The following is a 25,166-nucleotide window of genomic DNA, read 5'->3' on the forward strand; positions in this document are numbered from 1 at the left end:
ATATATAATAAAGCTCTCTCACAATCCACATCATCAAATATGTTATAAAGCTCTCTCACAATCCACATCATCAAATATATTATAAAGCTCTCTTACAATCCACATCATCAAATATGTTACAAAGCTCTCTCACAATCCACATCATCATATATGTTATAAAGCTCTCTCACAATCCACATCATCATATATGTTATAAAGCTCTCTCACAATCCACATCATCAAATATATTATAAAGCTCTCTCACAATCCACATCATCAAATATATTATAAAGCTCTCTCTCACAATCCACATCATCAAATATATTATAAAGCTCTCTCACAATACACATCATCAAATATGTTATAAAGCTCTCTCACAATCCACATCATCAAATATATTATAAAGCTCTCTCACAATCCACATCATCAAATATATTATAAAGCTCTCTCACAATCCACATCATCAAATATATTATAAAGCTCTCTCACAATCCACATCATCAAATATATTATAAAGCTCTCTCACAATCCACATCATCAAATATATAAAGCTCTCTCACAATCCACATCATCAAATATGTTATAAAGCTGTCTCACAATCCACATCATCAAATATGTTATAAAGCTCTCTCACAATCCACATCATCAAATATGTCATAAAGCTCTCTCACAATCCACATCATCAAATATGTTATAAAGCTCTCTCACAATCCACATCATCAAATATGTTATGAAGCTCTTTCACAATCCACATCATTAAATATGTTATAAAGCTCTCTCACAATCCACATCACCAAATATGTTATCAAGCTCTCTCACAATCCACATCACCAAATATGTTATCAAGCTCTCTCACAATCCACATCATCAAATATGTTATAAAGCTCCCTCACAATCCACATCATCAAATATGTTATAAAGCTCTCACAATCCACATCATCAAATATGTTATAAAGCTCTCTCACAATCCACATCATCAAATATGTTATAAAGCTCCCTCACAATCCACATCATCAAATATATTATAAACCTCTCTCACAATCCACATCATCAAATATGTTATAAAGCTCTCTCACAATCCACATCATCAAATATATTATATAGCTCTCTCACAATCCACATCATCAAATATATAATAAAGCTCTCTCACAATCCACATCATCAAATATGTTATAAAGCTCTCTCACAATCCACATCATCAAATATATTATAAAGCTCTCTTACAATCCACATCATCAAATATGTTACAAAGCTCTCTCACAATCCACATCATCATATATGTTATAAAGCTCTCTCACAATCCACATCATCATATATGTTATAAAGCTCTCTCACAATCCACATCATCAAATATATTATAAAGCTCTCTCACAATCCACATCATCAAATATATTATAAAGCTCTCTCTCACAATCCACATCATCAAATATATTATAAAGCTCTCTCACAATACACATCATCAAATATGTTATAAAGCTCTCTCACAATCCACATCATCAAATATATTATAAAGCTCTCTCACAATCCACATCATCAAATATATTATAAAGCTCTCTCACAATCCACATCATCAAATATATTATAAAGCTCTCTCACAATCCACATCATCAAATATATTATAAAGCTCTCTCACAATCCACATCATCAAATATATAAAGCTCTCTCACAGTCCACATCATCAAATATGTTATAAAGCTCTCACAATCCACATCATCAAATATGTTATAAAGCTCTCTCACAATCCACATCATCAAATATGTCATAAAGCTCTCTCACAATCCACATCATCAAATATGTTATAAAGCTCTCTCACAATCCACATCATCAAATATGTTATGAAGCTCTCTCACAATCCACATAATCAAATATGTTATAAAGCTCTCTCACAATCCACATAATCAAATATGTTATAAAGCTCTCTCACAATCCACATCATCAAATATATTATAAAGCTCTCTCATAATCCACATCATCAAATATATTATAAAGTTCTCTCACAATCCACATCATCAAATATGTTATAAAGCTCTCTCACAATCCACATCATCAAATGTGTTATAAAGCTCTCTCACAATCCACATCATCAAATATATTATAAAGCTCTCTCACAATCCACATCATCAAATATATTATAAAGCTCTCACAATCCACATCATCAAATATATTATAAAGCTCTCACAATCCACATCATCAAATATATTATAACGCTCTCTCACAATCCACATCATCAAATATATTATAAAGCTCTCACAATCCACATCATCAAATATGTTATAAAGCTCTCTCACAATCCACATCATCAAATATGTTATAAAGCTCTCTCACAATCCACATCATCAAATATATTATAAAGCTCTCTCACAATCCACATCATCAAATATGTTATAAAGCTCTCTCACAATCCACATTATCAAAAATATTATAAAGCTCTCACAATCCACATCATCAAATATATAAAGCTCTCTCACAATCCACATCATCAAATATGTTATAAAGCTCTCTCACAATCCACATCATCAAATATGTTATAAAGCTCTCTCACAATCCACATCATCAAATATATTATAAAGCTCTCACAATCCACATCATCAAATATATAAAGCTCTCTCACAATCCACATCATCAAATATGTTATAAAGCTCTCTCACAATCCACATCATCAAATATGTTATAAAGCTCTCTCACAATCCACATCATCAAATATGTTATAAAGCTCTCACAATCCACATCATCAAATAGGTTATAAAGGTCTCTCACAGTCCACATCATCAAATATATTATAAAGCTCTCACAATCCACATCATCAAATATGTTATAAAGCTCTCTCACAATCCACATCATCAAATATGTTATAAAGCTCTCTCACAATCCACATCATCAAATATATTATAAAGCTCTCTCACAATCCACATCATCAAATATGTTATAAAGCTCTCTCACAATCCACATCATCAAATATATTATAAAGCTCTCACAATCCACATCATCAAATATGTTATAAAGCTCTCTCACAATCCACATCATCAAATATGTTATAAAGCTCTCTCACAATCCACATCATCAAATATGTTATAACGCTCTCTCACAATCCACATCATCAAATATATTATAAAGCTCTCTCACAATCCACATCATCAAATATGTTATAAATCTCTCTCACAATCCACATCATCAAATATGTTATAAAGCTCTCTCACAATCCTCATCATCAAATATGTTATAAAGCTCTCTCACAATCCACATCATCAAATATATTATAAAGCTCTCTCACAATCCACATCATCAAATATGTTATAAAGCTCTCTCACAATCCACATCATCAAATATATTATAAAGCTCTCTCACAATCCACATCATCAAATATATTATAAAGCTCTCTCACAATCCACATCATCAAATATATAAAGCTCTCTCACAATCCACATCATCAAATATGTTATAAAGCTCTCTCACAATCCACATCACCAAATATGTTATCAAGCTCTCTCACAATCCACATCATCAAATATGTTATAAAGGTCTCTCACAATTCACATCATCAAATATGTTATAAAGCTCTCTCACAATCCACATCATCAAATATGTTATAAAGCTCCCTCACAATCCACATCATCAAATATATTGTTGTGGATATGAGAATGTTTTTTTATTTTATTGTTGTGGTAAAAGGTTGTTGTAAAATATCACCCCTCCTCCCTCCGTTGTGGTTGTATAAAGGTCAAAGGGCGTTCCCGTAGTTAGTCCATAAAACATACATGCAGGACACGATATATCTTTTTTTTGACAGTTATATCCTTATTATGTGTATTAGCGTAAGGCTGTGTCTTCCATTAATTGAAATACTCCATTGCACCAGTGAAAGAGAATAGATCCCCTTTCCTCCCCATCCCCAAAAATCTCCATTTCATATTACATCCCCTCTCGTCATTGCCGAGCCTCGATTGCCCATATTACCTCCCCTCCAATAACCGCCATTGACCACGAGGCTCGAGTCGGGGAAGAAAGGCGTGTCTCCACCTCGTCATAGAGGGGAGGAGTGAGCCAGCCCCACTCGACCAACCATGAGCCAGGGGTTTGGCTAGAGAGGGCGGAGGAAGAGCGATCGGGGAGGTTCGAAAAGGTTGAGGGGCGGGGGCCTATATAACCCAAGGCAGGGCGTGTCCAAGAGGAGATGCACTTTGAGTTGAGACAAGGAGGGACGAAACAGAGCTGGGTCATCAGAGCAAGAGCGCGTGAGGAGGAGAGAACCCGTCACGCCAGACCCCCCCACCAGCGCATCGGCTCCACCAAGCAGCTCCGACCCGTGATCCCGCGCACACGACAGGCCCGGGGGCATCAGCGGCCGTCGAGGTCCAGCCCGACGTCCCGTGCGGGATCAAGCTCCAGCCAGCTCCGTGCCGCCCCCCCCCGCCCCCCCTCCAGCCACACACCTCCTTCCAGCAATCCACTCTGCAATTCCCCGCGTGAGTCAGTGTCTTTGTTTGTTCTGTCCTGGGAATAAGTTAAGTCTGTATAACTATAAGCTAGTATTTGCCCTGTGTCACCTGCGTCTTATGTGTTGTAAATAAACCTTGATTGCTCCGTTTTGCTTGTGTAAATAATAAACCCCATTACTCGTCTGTACGTCTTCTCGTTTTATTCCTTTTTCCTCTTTGCATTCGTCGCCTTTGTCTTTTCCCTATTGACTAGCTGTGGTGCGACCCGGCCAACGTTTGGGTGGAATCGGGTGAGTCGGGGATCCTGTTAGGTCGCGGTTAAATACCAAACCGCTCGGTAACTAACATCCTAAACCGCGATCGGTAACAATTGGTGTCTGGGAGTGAGATTCGGGGCCCGAACCAAATTTTTTAAAACATCTAAAAAAAAAAATTTGGTCAAAATTTGGAGCGTACGAAATTTGTTTTGTTTTATAAAACCCGAATTTTGAAATCGCGCCATGGCTGGTCAAGGCGACGGGATGTCGGTGGGAGAGATAGACGGGGTAGAATCGACCCAGGACCTCGGGGAAATGTATGTGGAGGAAAGGGTGGAGGAGAGTAAAGAAGGTGTGGTTGAGGGGGTATCAGGTGCACAAAATGGCGTCCTCGCGCACGTGGTTGTAGCGGCACCAAATTTTGCCGCGCCCGTGACCGAAGCAGCACCAAATTGCGCCGCGCACGTGGTCGCGGCAGCCGAGCCGGAGATACCAGGGTACATGCGATTTTTTATGGACCAATTGATGAAAAAAATGGATGCTCATAGTGAGCGAATGAGGGCTAACAGTGAGCGATTGTTAAACAAAATTGAAGCAACAACGAACGGAATGAGGGCCGATAGAGAGGCAAGGGAGCAGAGGGACAGAGACCGCAAGTTGGGCGAAAGGGTCCCAGGGGTGCACGAGGAGGTAAAGCGGGTCGAAAAGCGCTGGTTGAGCGAAGCGGAGGAAAGCACGGGTACAATGACGGGGGTAGAAATCGCGACACGGGGTTTGGAAAAGCCGGCGACCGCTGAGGTAGAGGAGGGTGTTTTATTAAAGCCAACGGTCGCCGAGGTTAATAAAGAAAAAGCAGTAGCGGGAATAATTAAAATTGAAGAGATGACGGAGGTAGCCCGGGAATTGCAGGGAGAAATGGATTATGTACAAAGTCCCTGCTCGCATCACGATGCTGTGCTTAACCCGAATGGAAGTTTGCAGGTTCGCGTGGAGAAAAGGATCCCCCAGGTGAGTCGTGCTGTTGTGTATTGTGCGGGGAGATTTTGTAAGAGGATGTTTGGCGACAAAAGAATTGTCGCGCGATTGGGATCGATATGGCACCCGGGCGTTGGTGAAGGGTCCCGTGTGAGTGGAAATGGCACGCGTGGGAGGAAAAAGTGTGCGTCGGCGAGTGGGTGTGTTATAAAGTGTGGGAGTGAAACCGAGTGCGAGCGAGAATGCACGTCGGGGTGTACGGAGAGTGACACGGAGAGTAAGGTGGTGGTGGAACGTGTGCGAGAAAGCACACCTGAATTGGTCATGGCGCGGGTGTGGGAGAGCCCATGTGAGCGCGTTAGTGGGTGGATGCAAGAGTGCACGCCCATGGTGAGTGTTACGGAGGACGTAACGGAGGAGAGGTGTGGACCAAAGTGTGCGCGAGAGGTGTGGTGTGTAACAGGGAGAGCGTTGGTGGAATGTACGGACGGCGTTGGAACGCCAGGTTTTGTGAGGGTGAAAGGGGTAGCGTATGCTTGTAAGCATGCAAGTAAAGCATCGATGGTAACCAGGTTAGTGGTTAGAGCGACGGATAGCCGATGCGAGCACTCGGGGCGTGGGGTGCTTTGTTGGGTGCGAGGCCCGGCGTCGATCGAAGCTGCGTCGTTTCTCTTCGAAGCGTCGTTGCCGATTCGGGCTTGGCCCCGCCCCGCACGGTCGAGTCCGGGCTTTGTCGGGCGAGGCGACCGGTCCGGTTCGAGGGCGAGTGGGAGGAAGCGGAACGGTGCCCCCTCGTGGGGACGGGGTTCCGACCGGGGGAGATTGAGCCATCGGGCCCGGGACCGCAAGGTGCCGCGCCGAGATGGTGCGTGGAATCTCGGTCCAACCAAACCACCTCCCTTGAACCGAAAGCCGGACGGATTCAACCTGCAGGCAACCAAACCACCCGAATTCATTGCTCGGCTTTACGAAGCCGAGTTTAATGATGTCATGACGCACCGAGGCTAGGATATAGCGGACTGTGATGATGGTGATCGTGATAGTGATAGTGTTTTGGACCCAAAATTAGGGAAAAACAAAATTTGATGATTGGCAAAGAATTGGCAGTAATGATTGGCAGATGATGAGTAGTGATTGGCAAATTTTTGATTGGTTGGAATTTGGTAAGCAAAATTTATAGTGAGAGACCCCCGATGTGGTGGGATGGCAAATCCACCATCCCTCACAGTGGGGCAAAGGAGCTATAGATTATGGGGTGTATGGCAGTGAAAACTAGCCCGGGTGGGTTAGGATATTGATAGGGATCTAGCGAAGATGACAGTAGGTGACGTTAAGTTTAGTTAGTGACTGATACCTGTAGTGGGGACGCAGGTAGTTTAGTGTGGATAATAATGACGTGGGAGCGCAATAGTTTAAAGGGACGACTGGGAAGCGCAAGTTTCAGAGGGGAGTAGTTAGCTGAGATGATGCCGTGTGTGGTGAGAATTGAACAGGTGTGATTGCACAGGTGTGCAACTGAACAGGTGTGTGGAGCAGTGTATGAGTGAGTAGTGGTGATTGCGTGTTGTGTTGACCAAATGGTCCAGGAAGAGGAGGAGGGTGCAGGTGGCACCAGGTGATTGCACAGGTGTGCAACAAACAGGTGTATGTGGCTGTATGGAATAAATGGTATGGAGTATTGGAATGGATGGTCGTGGAGTGAGTATGGTGGAAATTGTGGAGTGGAGTGGATGGTGCGAAGGTGTGAATGGGGGAAGAGTGGACCCCCATCACGGATACCCGGGGCGGGTAGTGTAAGTGTTAGGTAGAGGGTATAGGTAAATTGTGGTTGGATATTGGCATCTGTGGTGCGAGGTGAAAGAATGGTATTTGGATGGGTGCATTGGTGTTGTGGAAATGGCTGGGCGTGTAGCCTGTTAGTGTGTGTAGTTGGTTTGGGCACTCCACCACTGTGAGGATGTCGGCCAGGTGAGGCCGCAGGTGGGCTCTGGGAGCCGGTAGTAGTTGTTGGGGATGGGGCCCGAGGATCCGGAGGACGGACCCGGGTAGCCCAGTGCCAGAGGGCACCAAGGGGTGACAGAGCCAGGAGAGGGGCTTTCCCCAGTTAGTTAGGTTAGGGTGAGGAGCTAGGTAAGCTCGGGTGGCAACTACAGTGGTGGAGGTGTGCAGGTGGGTAGACCTGCTGGGAGAGGTACACGTCGCAGCCCAGAAATTGTGCTAGAGCACCGGGAGATGAATCGGGGGAGTGAGACCCCAAATTGAGAAGCACCACAGTTGGTCAATGGGAATTGGTTATTAGAACCCATAGTGTAAGTTGGCCAATGGATTGGCAGGGAAAGACCCCGGGTAGTGTAAAGTGTGTTAAAGTCATTTAGAAAATAGTTAGGATGAAGGATCTCCTCGCACCATCTGCATCCACTCACCTGAGGTGACAGGTACTCCACACCATGCCATGTTTTGATTATTTTTTATGATGCAAATGTTTGGATTGTGAGACGCATCATGACGTGGGTGTGACCTTGTGCGTAATTCCATCTCTCCCTCCTTATGAGGATTGATGATGAATTGGTGATGGCAAATTTTGAAGTAGAGGGATTGTGGTGACGAATTTGGTATAGGGGAAATATGGGGAAGACGTGACAGTAGTGACGAATTTGTAAATGGGTAGATTTTTGTACATATGGGGTAAGGGTAGGGTAGGTGACAGGGGGGTGACATACGGTAGGGACGAGCTTTCTCACTTCGCCCTCCGTACGCATTTCGCCTTGCATTGCCTTATTGACGTGCACCCTTGTGACCTTACCCCTCGCTCAATTGTCTTTCTTTTGTCTCCCACATGACCTGTGCGCCACTGGGTGCCGAGGGGAGCGTGCGTGGGTCGGCCATTGTGCGCCCGAAATTCCCAGAACCAGCTGTCTGCATCGATGCACCACATTATGGACCACATGTCTGTGGCCGAGCACCACTTATGGACCCCATGGGTTGGGGCATGGCCCCTCTGCTGGAACCGGCCATGAGGGCCCGAAATCTTGCTGGCGGACCTTGGCCACAGGGCACCGATGCCCCACAGGTGAACCACACATAGTCGGCCCTGTGGGCCATAAATAAAGCAAATAAAAAGGACACATTGGGCACACTTTATTGAAAATAGGCCGCCAGTAAGCAAAGCAAAAGAATGACAACATCTGGAAGAACAAATAATAATCACCAGCAGAGGGAGCCGAAGAGCAAGAGACCACCTGCAGGGTTAGGGGTTGTTGAATTTATTTTTATTCATTGAACACTGATGAACAATGGTGACTGCACCGATTGGTGCTTGGGTGTGTATTGGTGCGTTTTTGGGTGCGTTCATGGTGCATTGATGCAGAGCAGACTGTCTCCCCCCCCAGAAAGAACAATCACAGGTCCTGGGTTAGTTTTGTAAATAAAAATAGCGTCATTGTAAATAATGCTTCCCACCGTCAGTGTATAGTTTGAAGACCATTCCGCAATTCGGTTAACTGTGGGCGTAAGTCTGTTAGGCAGGGTGCAATGGAGCAGCGGGACACATTTATTTATGTTTTAAAACTGTCGCACTCAGGGTCAGGTTAAAAGTAGAGGGAACTACACCTACGTGCCACACTAAGGTAAAAGTTATAGGCCCGGGACGTGCCTAAGGGGAGGAGGGTGCAGTGTTGTGGATATGAGAATGTTTTTTTATTTTATTGTTGTGGTAAAAGGTTGTTGTAAAATATCACCCCTCCTCCCTCCGTTGTGGTTGTATAAAGGTCAAAGGGCGTTCCCGTAGTTAGTCCATAAAACATACATGCAGGACACGATATATCTTTTTTTTGACAGTTATATCCTTATTATGTGTATTAGCGTAAGGCTGTGTCTTCCATTAATTGAAATACTCCATTGCACCAGTGAAAGAGAATAGATCCCCTTTCCTTCCCATCCCCAAAAATCTCCATTTCATATTACATCCCCTCTCGTCATTGCCGAGCCTCGATTGCCCATATTACCTCCCCTCCAATAACCGCCATTGACCACGAGGCTCGAGTCGGGGAAGAAAGGCGTGTCTCCACCTCGTCATAGAGGGGAGGAGTGAGCCAGCCCCACTCGACCAACCATGAGCCAGGGGTTTGGCTAGAGAGGGCGGAGGAAGAGCGATCGGGGAGGTTCGAAAAGGTTGAGGGGCGGGGGCCTATATAACCCAAGGCAGGGCGTGTCCAAGAGGAGATGCACTTTGAGTTGAGACAAGGAGGGACGAAACAGAGCTGGGTCATCAGAGCAAGAGCGCGTGAGGAGGAGAGAACCCGTCACGCCAGACCCCCCCACCAGCGCATCGGCTCCACCAAGCAGCTCCGACCCGTGATCCCGCGCACACGACAGGCCCGGGGGCATCAGCGACCGTCGAGGTCCAGCCCGACGTCCCGTGCGGGATCAAGCTCCAGCCAGCTCCGTGCCGCCCCCCCCCCCCCCCCCCCTCCAGCCACACACCTCCTTCCAGCAATCCACTCTGCAATTCCCCGCGTGAGTCAGTGTCTTTGTTTGTTCTGTCCTGGGAATAAGTTAAGTCTGTATAACTATAAGCTAGTATTTGCCCTGTGTCACCTGCGTCTTATGTGTTGTAAATAAACCTTGATTGCTCCGTTTTGCTTGTGTAAATAATAAATCCCATTACTCGTCTGTACGTCTTCTCGTTTTATTCCTTTTTCCTCTTTGCATTCGTCGCCTTTGTCTTTTCCCTATTGACTAGCTGTGGTGCGACCCGGCCAACGTTTGGGTGGAATCGGGTGAGTCGGGGATCCTGTTAGGTCGCGGTTAAATACCAAACCGCTCGGTAACTAACATCCTAAACCGCGATCTGTAACAATATTATAAAGCTGTCTCACAACCCACATCATCAAATATGTTATAAAGCTCTCTCACAATCCACATCATCAAATATATTATATAGCTCTCTCACAATCCACATCATCAAATATATAATAAAGCTCTCTCACAATCCACATCATCAAATATGTTATAAAGCTCTCTCACAATCCACATCATCAAATATATTATAAAGCTCTCTTACAATCCACATCATCAAATATGTTACAAAGCTCTCTCACAATCCACATCATCATATATGTTATAAAGCTCTCTCACAATCCACATCATCATATATGTTATAAAGCTCTCTCACAATCCACATCATCAAATATATTATAAAGCTCTCTCACAATCCACATCATCAAATATATTATAAAGCTCTCTCTCACAATCCACATCATCAAATATATTATAAAGCTCTCTCACAATACACATCATCAAATATGTTATAAAGCTCTCTCACAATCCACATCATCAAATATATTATAAAGCTCTCTCACAATCCACATCATCAAATATATTATAAAGCTCTCTCACAATCCACATCATCAAATATATTATAAAGCTCTCTCACAATCCACATCATCAAATATATTATAAAGCTCTCTCACAATCCACATCATCAAATATATAAAGCTCTCTCACAATCCACATCATCAAATATGTTATAAAGCTCTCTCACAATCCACATCATCAAATATGTCATAAAGCTCTCTCACAATCCACATCATCAAATATGTTATAAAGCTCTCTCACAATCCACATCATCAAATATGTTATGAAGCTCTTTCACAATCCACATCATTAAATATATAAAGCTCTCTCACAATCCACATCATCAAATCATCATGCCAGTTTACTGTCATCATGCCAGTTGGCTGGGTGTGGGTACCTCTCTCACCAGCCATGGCTCCTCAGCAAAGGACTTCTGCGACTCACTGGGACTGACACAATCTGTCAATTTCCCGACCCGGATCTCAGTCAACGGAACATCTTCTCTTCTGGACTTGGTTATGACTAACTTCCCTGAAAATGTCTGCTGCTCTTCTTCTGCTCCGATCGGATCATCTGATCATGTCCTTGTTAAAGTGGACATCTCTCTGACCATCCTCAGGGAGCCTGCTCAGCGTCGACGAGTCTGGCATTTCACTCAGGCCAACTGGCACGGTCTTCAAGCAGCCATCAATCATCTGGATTGGTCTCCCATCTCTACCACCTCTGACATCAACTCATCCTGGGAATTCTTCCAAAGTAAATTGCTCTCTCTCATGCACAGATTTATCCCATCTCGTCTTCAGTTGTCATACCCTTCCTCCCGTCCATGGTACACGGAATCTTGTGGTGAGGCTGTTGCCCAGAAACAACTTGCCTTCGTCTCCTGGAAAGCAAATCCAACGGAAGGAAATCTCATTTCCTTTCACAAAGCCCGAAACAAGTGTGTGTCCACCCTCAGGAGAGCCAGGAAACAATATCTCTCCGTTCTCAAGACCGAACTCTCTTATCTGTCTCCCTCTTCCAAATCCTGGTGGCGTCTGGTCAAATCCGTTTCTGGTGTTTGTTCCCCCTCCATCCCCTCCCTTACCTCAAACGGCTACACAGCTGACTCCGCACGTGAAAAAGCTGAATGCCTCAACTCTGTGTTTGCCTCTAAATCTTGTGTCCCAAACCCATCCCTCTCTGTACCCACCATACCCAGTCGTACCCTGCTGCTCCTGGACTCCGTGTCCTTTCCTCCTGACAAGGTGGAAAAGTTTCTGTCAACCCTCGACTCTGATTCTGCAACTGGACCCGACGGCATCAGCCCACGGGTCCTAAAATCCTGCTCTGCTGCTCTATCTCACCCTCTCTCTGTTCTCTTCACCCTCTCTTTTGCTCAAGGTCAACTGCCATCTGCTTGGAAATCAGCCAACATCACCGCTTTGCACAAAAAAGGTGCAAAAACAGATCCTAGCAACTACAGACCAATCAGCCTTCTCCCAATTATCAGCAAAGTCATGGAATCCATCATTGCTTCTGATATGAAATCTTTCCTCTTCTCCAATGGCTTGATCTCTGATCATCAATTTGGTTTCAGACCAGGTCACTCTACTCTGGACATGCTGCTTCTGCTGTCTCAACAATGGATGGAGGTCCTCAATGCCAAACAGGAAATTAGAGCTGTCTCCCTCGACATATCACGTGCCTTCGACACGGTCTGGCACCCCGCTCTGCTCACCAAACTCTCCTCCTTTGGTATCCATGGAAATCTCCACGCATGGCTGGCGGACTTCCTCTCTAGTCGTCGTCAACGTGTGGCCCTGAATGGGTTTCTCTCATCTCCTCTTCCTGTTCAGGCTGGAGTTCCCCAAGGCAGTGTTCTGGGCCCTGTGCTTTTTCTGGTCTTCATCAATGATCTCTCTGACTCTCTCGAAAATCCTCTCTATCTCTTTGCTGATGACTCCACTCTCTGCCGCTCCATTCCTCTTCCCTCAGATCGGCAGTCTGCTGCCTCCTCACTCTCTGAAGACCTGGACAAAATCACAGACTGGTCAAACAAGTGGAACATGTCTTTCAATCCTGACAAATCTCACACTCTTACTATGTCTCTCCGAAAAGATCGACTGGACAACCCTCCCATCTACTTTCTCAACAATCCTCTCCAAGAAGTTCTGTCGCTCAAGATTTTGGGTCTCACTATCTGCCATGATCTTTCTTGGGAAAACCACATTTCCAAGCTGGCCTCCAAAGCCAGTCGCCGACTGGGCATCCTCCGTCGTGCGAAGTCCTTCCTCGGCACACCTGAGCTCCTCACCACATACAAGGCTTTCATCCGCAGCTCAATGGAATACTGTTCTCCCCTATGGGCCGGTGCTCCTGCCTCACACCTAGCTCGGCTTCACGCTGTTGAAACCAAAGCTTTCAGAATTATTGGAATCTCCCGCGATGAAGCTATCTCTGAGGGCCTTTCACTCACTCACCGCAGGCAGGTAGGTGGTCTTTCTGTCTTCTACCGACTCCTCTCCGGCCTTGCACCCCCAGCTCTCTCTGTGCTCTGTCCCCCAAATATTCCTACAGGTCGCACAAGATCTGCCAGCAACCCTCTGATGGTTAAACTGCCGAAATCTCGGCTCTCCGCTCACCTTCACTCTTTCATTCCTCTTTTCTCCCGCCTCTGGAACAAACTCCCTCACTCCCTTCAATCCCACTCCTCCCTCCAGGTCTTTAAAACAGCTGTTCACCACCATCTCTTATCTTCCCCCATCCAAAACCTTGATCTTTTCTACCCCCGCTAATTCACCCCAGATCCACCTTGTTTGAAATTCCAACTTCTTTCCTGGAAGTCCTGGCAGTGTCCATATGTTTTATACCTCTCCCACTGCCCCCTTCCCACGCCCCCCCCCCCAAAGCCCTCGCCCTCTCTCAGATCTCTCGATGTCTCCATGTCTCTCGGTCCCTGCTCTCAAATGTTGTGTTTGTGTCCTTCCCCCTCTCTCCCCATCTTGTCTACCGCTCCCTATGTTATATGTTTTATGTGTCGGTTTGTCTTTCTGTGTGATTAATGTTCGCTCTTTCACGAGCCTCGATATTGTATACAAAAAAAAAAAAAAAAAAAAAAAAAAAAAAAAAAAAAAAAAAATATATTGTCGTGTCCCCGGGGTTAACACCCCAAGAGGACGAATGACCGGAACGAGCTTTAACTCCGAGGGTTATTTCAAACTTGGCGGGATTATTTCTGGCGCGTGCGGGAAGGTTTGAAGTCTTACCTGGGACGGACGGCCGACACTGGATTAATCCGAGCCCACAAACAAAGAAACGAACCAGGACAAGAAAAGAAAAATTTCACAAATAATGAATTTATTAAAAGTAATTGTAACCCGAATAAAATGAATGTGAGGTAAAAACGATTTCCTAATTTGAGACGTCTCCACTCAGACTCGTATTCGAACCGTAGTGTAATTATATCTTTTCATATTCCCGGTGTGTATATACAGAGTTTAAGGTAAGTTCACTCTTTTCTAGATATGTAATTAAACAATATAGTGACATACCTCAAAAAATGTTGTACGTAATAATCTAAACTAACTATGGAATACAATATTTATTAAATAATAACGTTTGGTTTTAATCAATGTTGAATTGGTAACGGAAGTGTATTCGATGCCACAACGAAAAGAGTCATTTTGGTTTTCGCCGGACGGAGGAGTGTAACGTAATGCCCTTATACACCGCCCATAAGAGTTTTCCCAGGGACTTTTCCATTTGAACTGTATTCTTCAGATTGTCAGCACAATAAAAATTGCTTTTCTTAAATACTCTGCACATGTGGAGAAGGGCGAAGCATCGTTTACGTGTCGCCACTTAATCATGGTAATGTAGCGGTTACCGCTGGATGTACATAATCGCCTTGCACCGGCCAGAACACGGCCAGACGCGCCTCTCCCGGGCATGCCCGGACTCACTGTTCCCGGGCACGCCCGAACCTCCCGGGCACGCCCGGTCTCGTCTTTCCCGGGCATGCCCGCTCTCGCCTTTCCAGGGCGCCCAGAGCGTCCGGGCATGCCCGCTATCGCCTTTCCAGGGCTCGCCCAGAGCGTCCGGGCATGCCCGCTATCGCCTTTCCAGGGCACGCCCAGAGCGTCCGGGCATGCCCGCTATCGCCTTTCCAGTGCTCGCCCAGAGCGCCCGGGCACGCCCAGCCTCGACTTGCCAGGCCGCAGCCAAACACGCCCGGGCAGGTCCAGACTCGCCTTTCCAAGGCTCGCCCTTGATACCCGGGCATGCCCGGTATAGCTTTTGCCGGGCAAACTTCCCGACATAAATGTGTATATATATTGTTGCCCGAAAAACGGGCTTGTCAGAATACCTGAGCTGTTTTGTTTCAATAAAGCAACTCGGACGAATTCCGTCTTTGGTCGCGTCAATTCTTTCGACTCGCGTTGGAGCGCAGTTCCTTCATTGGTGACCTACCGACATGGATACGGCAGTGACGCTTAAACTGCCTACCTTCTGGGAGACTCACGCGGCTGTTTGGTTCGCCCAGGCGGACTCCCAGTTCGCCCTGCGAGGCATCACCGCGGACGACACCCGCTTCCACCATGTTGTGGCGGCGCTCGGTTCCACCACTGCGGCCCGCGCCTTGAGCCTCCTCCAGCACCCGCCGGCTGCTGACAAATACGACGCGCTGAAGACGCTCCTCCTCGGCGCTTTCGCCCTCTCACCGGCAGCACGCGCACGGCGCCTGCTTGACCTGCCCGAGCTCGGCGACACGCGCCCGTCCGAGCGCATGGACTATATGCTCTCGTTGCTCGGCGAGCACTCTCCGGCATTCCTGTTCCGGGAGCTGTTCCTCCGTCAGCTGCCTAACCCGGTACGCCTCGCCCTGGCTGGCACGTTGATCACGGATTCCCGCGCCCTCGCCAGGGAAGCCGATAAGATCTCCTCGGCGGGCCAGCACATCGGCACGGTTACCTGGAGCCCGCCGCCGTCCGAGGCGACGCCCGAGCGCCCTGCGCGGTTGGAGGCCGAACTGCCGGTGCAACTGGCGGCCGCCACGCTGCACCGCCCGCTTCCGACACGACGGCCGGGGCCTCCACCTGACCGGGCGTGGTGTTATTACCATGCCAGGTTCGGACACAAGGCTCGGACGTGCCGGCCCCCGTGCACTTTCGGCAGGTCGGGAAACGGCCGGGCCGGCGTTCATTCACAGCCATGAGCGCCGGCCACTCGGGCAACTTGCTGTTTATTCGGGACAAAGCGTCTGGACGGCGTTTCCTGTGCGACACCGGCGCCCAACTGAGCGTCATACCTGCCTCCGAGCAGGACAGGCTGGACGCAGTTTGCGGCCCCTCTTTGGTCGCTGCTAATGGCTCGGCCATACGCACTTTCGGCCCACGCGTCGTCACCCTCTGCTTTGGCAGCCAGCGCTTTCAATGGACTTTTGTTACCGCCAGCGTCCCCGTGGCTTTGCTGGGCGCTGACTTCCTCTGCGCGCACGGGCTGCTGGTCGACGTCAAACGACGTCGCCTTGTCCACGCCGAGACCTTCAGCTCCCTGGCGTGCACAATGAGCAGCTCCGCGCCGACCGAACTGGCGTGCGCCCTCCCGGCAACGAACGAGTTCGCTCGCCTGCTCGTGGAATTCCCGGCCCTCACGCGGCCGACGTTTTCGGCCGTCACGGTGCGGCACGGGATCGAGCACCACATACCCACTACGGGCCCGCCGGTCTACGCCAGGGCCCGCCGCCTCGACCCAGCCAAGCTCGCCGTGGCAAAGGCCGAATTCGACGCGTTGGAGCACCTCGGCATCGTGCGGCGCTCCGACAGCGCGTGGGCCTCGCCACTGCACATCGTGCCAAAGCCGGGGGGTGGATGGCGCCCGTGTGGCGACTACCGCCGTCTCAATGACGCTACCACCCCCCACAGGTACCCGATCCCGCATATTCAGGACTTTTCCGCCCGTTTGGCGGGACGGGTCATCTTTTCGAAAATTGACCTGATACGGGGCTACCACCAGGTACCTGTCCGGGCGGCCGACGTCCCGAAGACGGCCGTCATCACGCCGTTCGGCCTGTTCGAATTTTTGCGGATACCGTTTGGCCTCAAGAACGCGGCCCAGGCGTTCCAGCGCTTGATGGACGGCATGCTGCGCGACCTGCCGTTTCTTTTCGTCTATCTGGACGACATCCTCGTCGCCAGCACGTCCCGCGCCGAGCACCTCCTCCACCTCCGAACACTGTTCGGTCGCCTCAGCGAGCACGGCTTAATTGTCAACCCATGCCACTTCGGCGCGACGACCGTTGACTTTTTGGGCCACCGCATCACCAAGACCGGGGCCGTGCCGCTGCCGACCAAGGTCGAGGCCATCACCACGTTCCCGCGTCCCCGTTCCATCAAGGCCCTCCAAGAGTTCCTCGGCATGGTGAATTTTTATCACCGATTCGTGCCCCGCGCTGCTCAGCTCATGCGGCCCCTTTACGAGGCCCTCCGGGGCAAGCCGGCCAAGCATGACATTGTTTGGTCCGCGGCCATGGACGCGGCCTTCGCCAGTGCCAAACGGGCCCTCACCGACGCAACGCTGCTGGCTCACCCGGTGCTCAACGCGCCCATCGCCCTCACTACGGACGCCTCCAACTACGCGGTGGGCGCCGTCCATGAGCAATGGGTGGACGGGGTTTGGCAGCCACTCGCTTTTTTCAGCCGGCAACTCCGGCCGAACGAGTTAAACTACAGCACGTTCGACCGCGAGCTGCTCGGGCTATTCCTGGCCGTTCGCCATTTCCGACACCTCCTGGAGGGCCGCCCATTCACGGCTTTCGTCGACCACAAGCCGTTGGTCTACGCAATGGCTAAGGTCACGGAGCCGTGGTCGGCCCGCCAGCAGCGCCACCTCTCCGCCGTGTCGGAGTTCACCACGGACATCCAGCACGTCGCCGGCAAAGACAACGCCGTAGCCGACTGCCTTTCGCGGGCCAGCGCGAACGCGGTCCACCTCGGCGTGGACTTCACGCTCATGGCGGCCGACCAGACCACCGACGCCTCGGTGCAGGCACTCCGCGTGGCGGACACAGGCCTCCGCCTGGCCGACATCCCCTTCGCGGGCACCGTCCTGCTCTGCGACGTCTCCCAGGGCCAGCCTCGCCCCATCGTGCCCGTTTCCTGGCAGCGCCGCATCTTCGCCTCCATCCACGGCCTTTCTCACCCGGGCCGGAAAGCTTCTCAGAAGCTGGTGTCGGCGCGTTTCGTCTGGCACGGCCTTCGACGAAACATCCGCGACTGGGCCAACGCCTGCACGGCCTGCCAGCGAGCCAAGGTCCACCGCCACACCCAGGCCCCGCTGGCACCTTTCGCCGTGCCTGAACGGCGTTTCGACCACGTCCACGTGGACCTGGTGGGTCCCCTGCCCCCCTCGCGGGGGTTCACCCACCTGCTCACCATGGTGGACAGGACCACCAGGTGGCCGGAGGCCGTGCCCCTCACCTCCACCACCACCGCCGACGTGGCGCAGGCGTTCATCGCCACCTGGGTCGCGCGCTTCGGCGCACCAGCGGACATCTCATCCGACCGCAGCCCACAGTTCACGTCTGAGCTTTGGGGCGCGGTCGCCCGTTCGTTGGGGGTCACGCTGCACCGCACCACGGCCTACCACCCCCAAGCCAATGGGTTGTGCGAGCGGTTTCACCGCTCCATGAAGGCCGCACTCATGGCCGGCCTTCAGGACGACGGTTGGGCCGACCGGCTGCCGTGGGTCCTTTTGGGCCTTCGCACGGCCCCCAAGGAAGACCTCCAGGCGTCCGCCGCCGAGCTCGTCTACGGCCAGCCACTCCGCGTCCCGGGCGAATTCGTGCCTGACGCTACCAGTCCCTGGTCCGCCGCTCGCCAGCGCTCGGACCTCCAGGAGGCCGCCCGACGATTTGCCCCCGTGCCGACGTCCCGCCATGGTGGCCCCCAGTCCTACGTCCCCCCGGCGCTTCGCACAGCGGAGTACGTCTTTGTGCGTCATGACGCGCACCGGGGGCCACTCCGGCCGCCGTACGACGGGCCCTTCCGGGTCCTGCGACGGGGCGACAAGTCTTTCATCGTCGACTTCGGCGGCCGGCCGGACCGGATTTCTGTGGACCGCCTCAAACCGGCGCACATGGACGTCGACCGACCACCACGGTTGGCCCTTCCTCCGCGGCGAGGCCGCCCCCCGTCCACAGTTCCCCCCGCTCGACCACCCACCACCACGTCAGACCCCTCCCCACGACCCTCCAGGGGTCGCTTCGGCCGGGTCATCCGGACCCCCCTTAAATTGACCCTGCCGGTGCAGGTCGATTCTGGAGGGGCGTGTGTAGCGGTTACCGCTGGATGTACATAATCGCCTTGCACCGGCCAGAACACGGCCAGACGCGCCTCTCCCGGGCATGCCCGGACTCACTGTTCCCGGGCACGCCCGAACCTCCCGGGCACGCCCGGTCTCGTCTTTCCCGGGCATGCCCGCTCTCGCCTTTCCAGGGCGCCCAGAGCGTCCGGGCATGCCCGCTATCGCCTTTCCAGGGCTCGCCCAGAACGTCCGGGCATGCCCGCTATCGCCTTTCCAGGGCTCGCCCAGAGCGTCCGGGCATGCCCGCTATCGCCTTTCCAGGGCACGCCCAGAGCGTCCGGGCATGCCCGCTATCGCCTTTCCAGGGCTCGCCCAGAGCGTCCGGGCATGCCCGCTATCGCCTTTCCAGTGCTCGCCCAGAGCGCCCGGGCACGCCCAGCCTCGACTTGCCAGGCCGCAGCCAAACACGCCCGGGCAGGTCCAGACTCGCCTTTCCAAGGCTCGCCCTTGATACCCGGGCATGCCCGGTATAGCTTTTGCCGGGCAAACTTCCCGACATAAATGTGTATATATATTGTTGCCCGAAAAACGGGCTTGTCAGAATACCTGAGCTGTTTTGTTTCAATAAAGCAACTCGGACGAATTCCGTCTTTGGTCGCGTCAATTCTTTCGACTCGCGTTGGAGCGCAGTTCCTTCAGTAACAATTACGCGTCGCGTTTGTAAATGCTATTTCCAAAATGAATAAAAGAATGAGGGAACAGAACGAGACATTCAATGAACGTTAACACAGACTTGCACGGGATGTTGAGCAATAAAGACATTGGAAGGTAATGTGTTCTCAGCAAACATATACAAGAGCAGCTGTAATGAATCCGCATGAAGTATCGGATAATATTGTTGAAGATCATTGCGGTGCGAGTCCGATGATATCACCATGCGTGTACCGTTCTGCGAACCATTTCACTAATGAATGAACAGGACAAGGGGGCGGATTTACACTGTGTTGCTCCAAGAGAAAAGTTCAATTACCTCTAATATTTGCCGTACCTGCTCGATTGGAACAACTGCAGGAGTGAGGGGGTAGGGGGAGAGTGGGGGAGGGGGAGAGGAGAGGTTGGAGAGGAGTGATGGAGTGAGGGGAGAGGAGTAAGGAGGAGTTGGAACGGGGTGAGGAGGAGTTGGAAAGGAGTGAGGGGGAGAGGAGTAAAGGGAAGAGAGGAGTGGGGAGGAGTTGGAAAGGAGTGAGGAGTGGAGAAAAGGGAAAAGAGGAGTGAGGAGGAGTTGGAAAGGAGTGATGGGAGAGGAGTAAGGGGAAGAGAGGAGTGAGGAGGAGTTGGAGAGGAATGAGGGGGAGAGAGGAGTGGAGTGATGGGGGAGATGGAGGAGAAGAGGGGGAGAGATGAGTGAGGGGTAACATTATGTAAAGTAAATAAATTGTGTAGATTACATCATTGGTGAATCTGATGAATTGCCAGAAATCATTTTGTAAAACTGAATGTGCAGCATCGAACTCAAGATGTCCAAATAAATGTCACACCACTAGTCTATAATATGTGGGTGGGTGCCCCCATTAGTCTATAATAATAAAAGGCAGTGTCCGTCCGTCTGTCTCCTCCATAACTCCAAAACCATGAAACCTAGCGGCCCCAAACATTGCATGCATATACCTGGACCTCAAATAGATTGCAATGATGAAAACTGGGTGTTTGGGTGTGTTATAACACCATTTTTGAAGATGATTAATGAGCTGCTCATAATAAAAAAAACCCGATGTGGTGGCTTACCAATATGGCGGCCCGCCATTTTGTTTCGGCCTACTCAAACGTGCCTTGCCTTCGAAACACGATCGATTATCATTACATAATTGAAGCATATCATCAAAATCTGGATTCGGATATGAGGATTGGATGCTGTAGACTTTTGAAAGTCCGATGAGTTTTTTTTTTAAATTAAAGCTCAGATGTTTTTCATTAAAACTCGTCATTCATCCTCTCGGGGTGTTAAACCCAGGGGACACGACAATATTGATCAGAATCTTCAAAAACTTGTGATCATAACAACTCAAAGTAAACTATATATGAGCAGCTAAATGAAGCGTTGTAGTAGACAATCCATCATATTCACCAATCAAATATAATTGACGACTCATTGTTGGGTGGTCCTCTCTGCACATCCATAAAGCTAACACCACTTATCATACTGCAGAGATCTATCAGGATTAACTGTTAGCTTAAAACAAAATGGCTAAAATGTATGTCATTAGAAGACTGCCATATAATTATGTTTCTGCATAACGAAGGAAAAACATTGAGTGAAATAGCTTGTATCAATCGATTTTCAAGGTGTGAACGAGCATGGTACAGAGAACAGGTGTCGAGAATCTAAAGTAAAAACGAGCAAGGTACAGAGAACAAGTAGCCCAGACAGACACCCATGGACACAAAGATGGAGAAGACGTTAAACTCACGAATCCATGCTTGTCCGCCACGTTGTTCGTGAGTTTAAGTTTGTGAAAGTTCACCGCACGTGCCATCCAATGCTCTCCAGGTGCAGGGGAGTCTGGGTGGATATACAACCGCCGTGGAAGTTCGGGATCCGCCTTTCCGGCAACCAACCAGCGGGATTGTTGGAACTTGTACCGACAATCATCCGCAGCAACGATGTCTAACAACAAGATGTACTTCGCCTTCTTGTCAAGACCAGAGACGCGCACTTTGAAGGGTGGAAACATGCGCCTATTTGATGGAAAGAGGGATTGGAGGAGTAGACAGGAAGGCAAGGAAGCACGATGAATGATCATCTGCAATCCATAGGTAGATATCTCTAATAAATAAAATTCGTCAGATGTCTGTCTGTCTGAATTTTTTGCAAAGACCGCTGGGTCGCCAACCACCAAATTTGGCAAACAGACCAAGTCCAACCTGGGTACCTTAACCTTTAAAGACCATGAAGACCTCTTAAGATCCACTTTTACATGCTTGAGAGATTAGACCCCTAAAGACCCTTCAAGGTCTTCAATGCCAAACACCCTTCAAGGCCCCCCAAGGACCCTAAAGACCTCGAAGACCCTCAACATGGGTTTTTCCCCCAAAACCCCTCAACCCCCAAAAATCCATAAGACCCTGAAGACACTTAAGACCCATTTTACCTTTAAGACCCTTTTGACACTTTAGACACCTTTAGATCTTTTAGAACCCTAGAACCTTTGGACCTTTACACCCCAAAAGTCACTTTAGACCCCCTTAGACCTCAACACATTTTAGACCCCTTATAGACCCTGTAGAAGAAGAAAATTAATTTGCGTGCGTAATTTGTGTAAATCAATTGGATTTCCCTGAGCCTCGACCTTGCCATTGAAAATACGTAAACTTATTGAATATATATATTAATCGGTGTTAACTGCGTTCTATGAAATATATAACGATTCTTTAGGCTCGCATTAGAGGCAGGCATTCAACTCAAGCTGTGATGCCTATCTCATTTTATAACCACACAGCAGAGTAAGCTTGATTAAAGAATAGAGAGATATAGTCCTTTGTTAGCCTGATATTGCATAAATAGTATACTTTTATATGATACGACTTTTCATACGACACCTATATACACATATGTATTAAAAAGATTTAATACATAGAACTTATAAGAATGATGTATAATCCTCACTGATTCAAACTTTCTCCGACCCTGTTTTTCTCTTAACCGATGTCTCCATGCACACTATCAGAAAGAGCAGGAGCTTTGTTTACATTTTATGAAGAAAGAAAACAGCTGACCTGAGGAGTTGGAGACTCATGCAATGCTTGCTATCTTTTTGAACCTTACCTGACCCCCCTCTTTGTTCTTTGACCACAAATAGCCATGCTGCTGACGATCGAGGAGTTCTTGGTTCAGTTGTAATGTATTAAATGTAGTGTGTTGATCTGTGTTGAATGTAGCGTAGTGATTTCGTTTTATTCGTGTATGTGTAACTCAAATGGAAGTGTTTTCTGCAAATACCTTTGGTGAAAGTGAATCAAGTATTACCATGTGTCATTAAATCATTAATTGTCTTCTGAGACGAGTGTGGACATTTAATTCTCTTGAGTCTTGTCAAATCATTTAAAGGCTAATATTAAATTAATTAAATATTCCGCAACAACCCCATTTTAGACCCCTTCAGACAGATTAGACAGCTTGGACCCTTGGTCATTTAGAGCTTTAGACCACTTGGACCATTTTTACCTGCTTGGGAGATTAGACCTCTTAGACACTAACTACTATTGGAATGTATTCTTTAGACCAGTGGTTCTTGATCTTTTTCTCAATAAGAACCGGCAAAGGTCAGCGATAAATGACCACGGACCACCAAATGGGAATCACGCAATTAATGGTCTTTACTGTCTATATTTCAGCATATTGTATATCTCCATAATAAAGCAGGAGTGTCTGTCTGTCCATCCCTGAACTACTTCCTCAGTTTTGGGGATAGCCCCGCCAAATGTTCTGTTGAATTTATTGGAGTCCCAGCGGATGTCCTAAGGTGGGTGGGAGGTTTTCATGAGTTTCTCAATACAATTATGATTTTGAGTTTCCACCTGTATGAAGCTGTTCTCTTTCTCTTTCTCTCCTCTCCTCTCCTCTCCTCTTCTCTCCTTTCCTCTCCTCTCATCTCCTCCTCTCTCTCTCTCTCTCTCTCTCTCTCTCTCTCTCTCTCTCTCTCTGTCATTGGTGTGCTGTGTGTACTGTCATGGCGGCTTCCCATTCGTGCCGTGAGTGCTCTGTCTTTGTTTGTCCTAACCCCCTCCCCCCACAATGCCCCTCCCGCCCCATTTCGCTCCTTCGTGTCCTTGTTTCTGTTTGTAAAGCTTCCCTGTGTTTCCCTTCTATGTTGAGACGAGAGAGAGCCATAGAGCACACTTATCGTGTAGGTTAAGGGTAATCGTCGTTTTTGGGCGGTTCCCTGTTCTTTTTTCCCAACTTATTTTCTTCACTTTAAACCTTTTTTTTCTCGCTTATAATTCCTTAGTTTGTTTTTTGAACGCTCCCTTTCCCTAAGCTGGGAAAGTCGGAGTGCATTACTAACTTCCTCTTCCCGAGCTGGGAGGACGAGGTCGAGCCTCGTGTGTTCAATCATGGCGGCTGCTCGCTCGCAGCGATATGCAACGTTTGAGCAATTATCCCGCGAGCATGGCATTGCGTGTTCTCCACCCGAGGGTGTTTCAGTGGAAGCGATTGTTCTCGCGATCGGGAACCAGATCGAGTTTGATAAGGTACGTGCCGCGTCGCGTCTGAACAAACGGGTTATCATGTTTGTGTCCGATGTAGAGCACGTTGCTTTCATCGTACAAGGTTTGTCGCTCGACTCCGGACACTTTGTTATGGTTTATCCCTTGGATACTCCTGCTCAGAAAGTGGTTATTTCAAATGTCCCACCATTTCTCGATACCGATACAATCCTTGCAGTGCTGCAGCGATATGGTCACTGTGTGTCCCCATTAATAATTCTCCCTCTGGGCTGTAAGGATGAACGTGTCAGTCACGTGATGAGTTTCCGTAGACAGGTTTTTATGGTTCTCAAAAAGGAATATTCCTCTTTGAATGTTGTTTTAAAATTCACTTCAAATGGTTGTGATTATCATGTGTATATCACCACCGATACCCTGAAGTGCTTTGGTTGTGGTGCAGTGGGACACATGAAACGGTTTTGCCACCTTCAGAAGGAACAGCCTAACATGGTCGAAACGGGTAACAATGACACAGACTAATGTTAACGTTTCCCTCTCGACAAATGTGCAGGATAAACCAGGTAAACAAGTGGACACGCCCCCTCCCATTGAACCAATGGACAGCGCAAATGAGGGGTTTGTTACCGTTTCCAAAGTAAAAAAAAACATAAAT

The 25,166-nt window shown here is 48.7% G+C and overlaps 1 protein-coding gene across 2 annotated transcripts in view; it reads right to left on the reverse strand.

The window, feature by feature from the left end:
- The window catches only part of LOC137429549 (T-box transcription factor TBX2b), a 148,543-nt gene that overhangs the window by 83,327 nt on the left and 40,050 nt on the right, over positions 1-25,166 (reverse strand). For both annotated transcript variants that reach the window (XM_068119546.2, XM_068119547.2), the window contains exon 2: positions 21,757-22,024. In XM_068119546.2, coding sequence (XP_067975647.2) covers positions 21,757-22,024 — 268 coding nt within the window. The remainder of the gene's footprint in view (positions 1-21,756; positions 22,025-25,166) is intronic.

This window comes from Myxine glutinosa, chromosome 6 (assembly GCF_964187855.1).
Source record: "Myxine glutinosa chromosome 6, kmMyxGlut1.1, whole genome shotgun sequence".
Lineage (NCBI taxonomy): Eukaryota > Metazoa > Chordata > Myxini > Myxiniformes > Myxinidae > Myxine > Myxine glutinosa.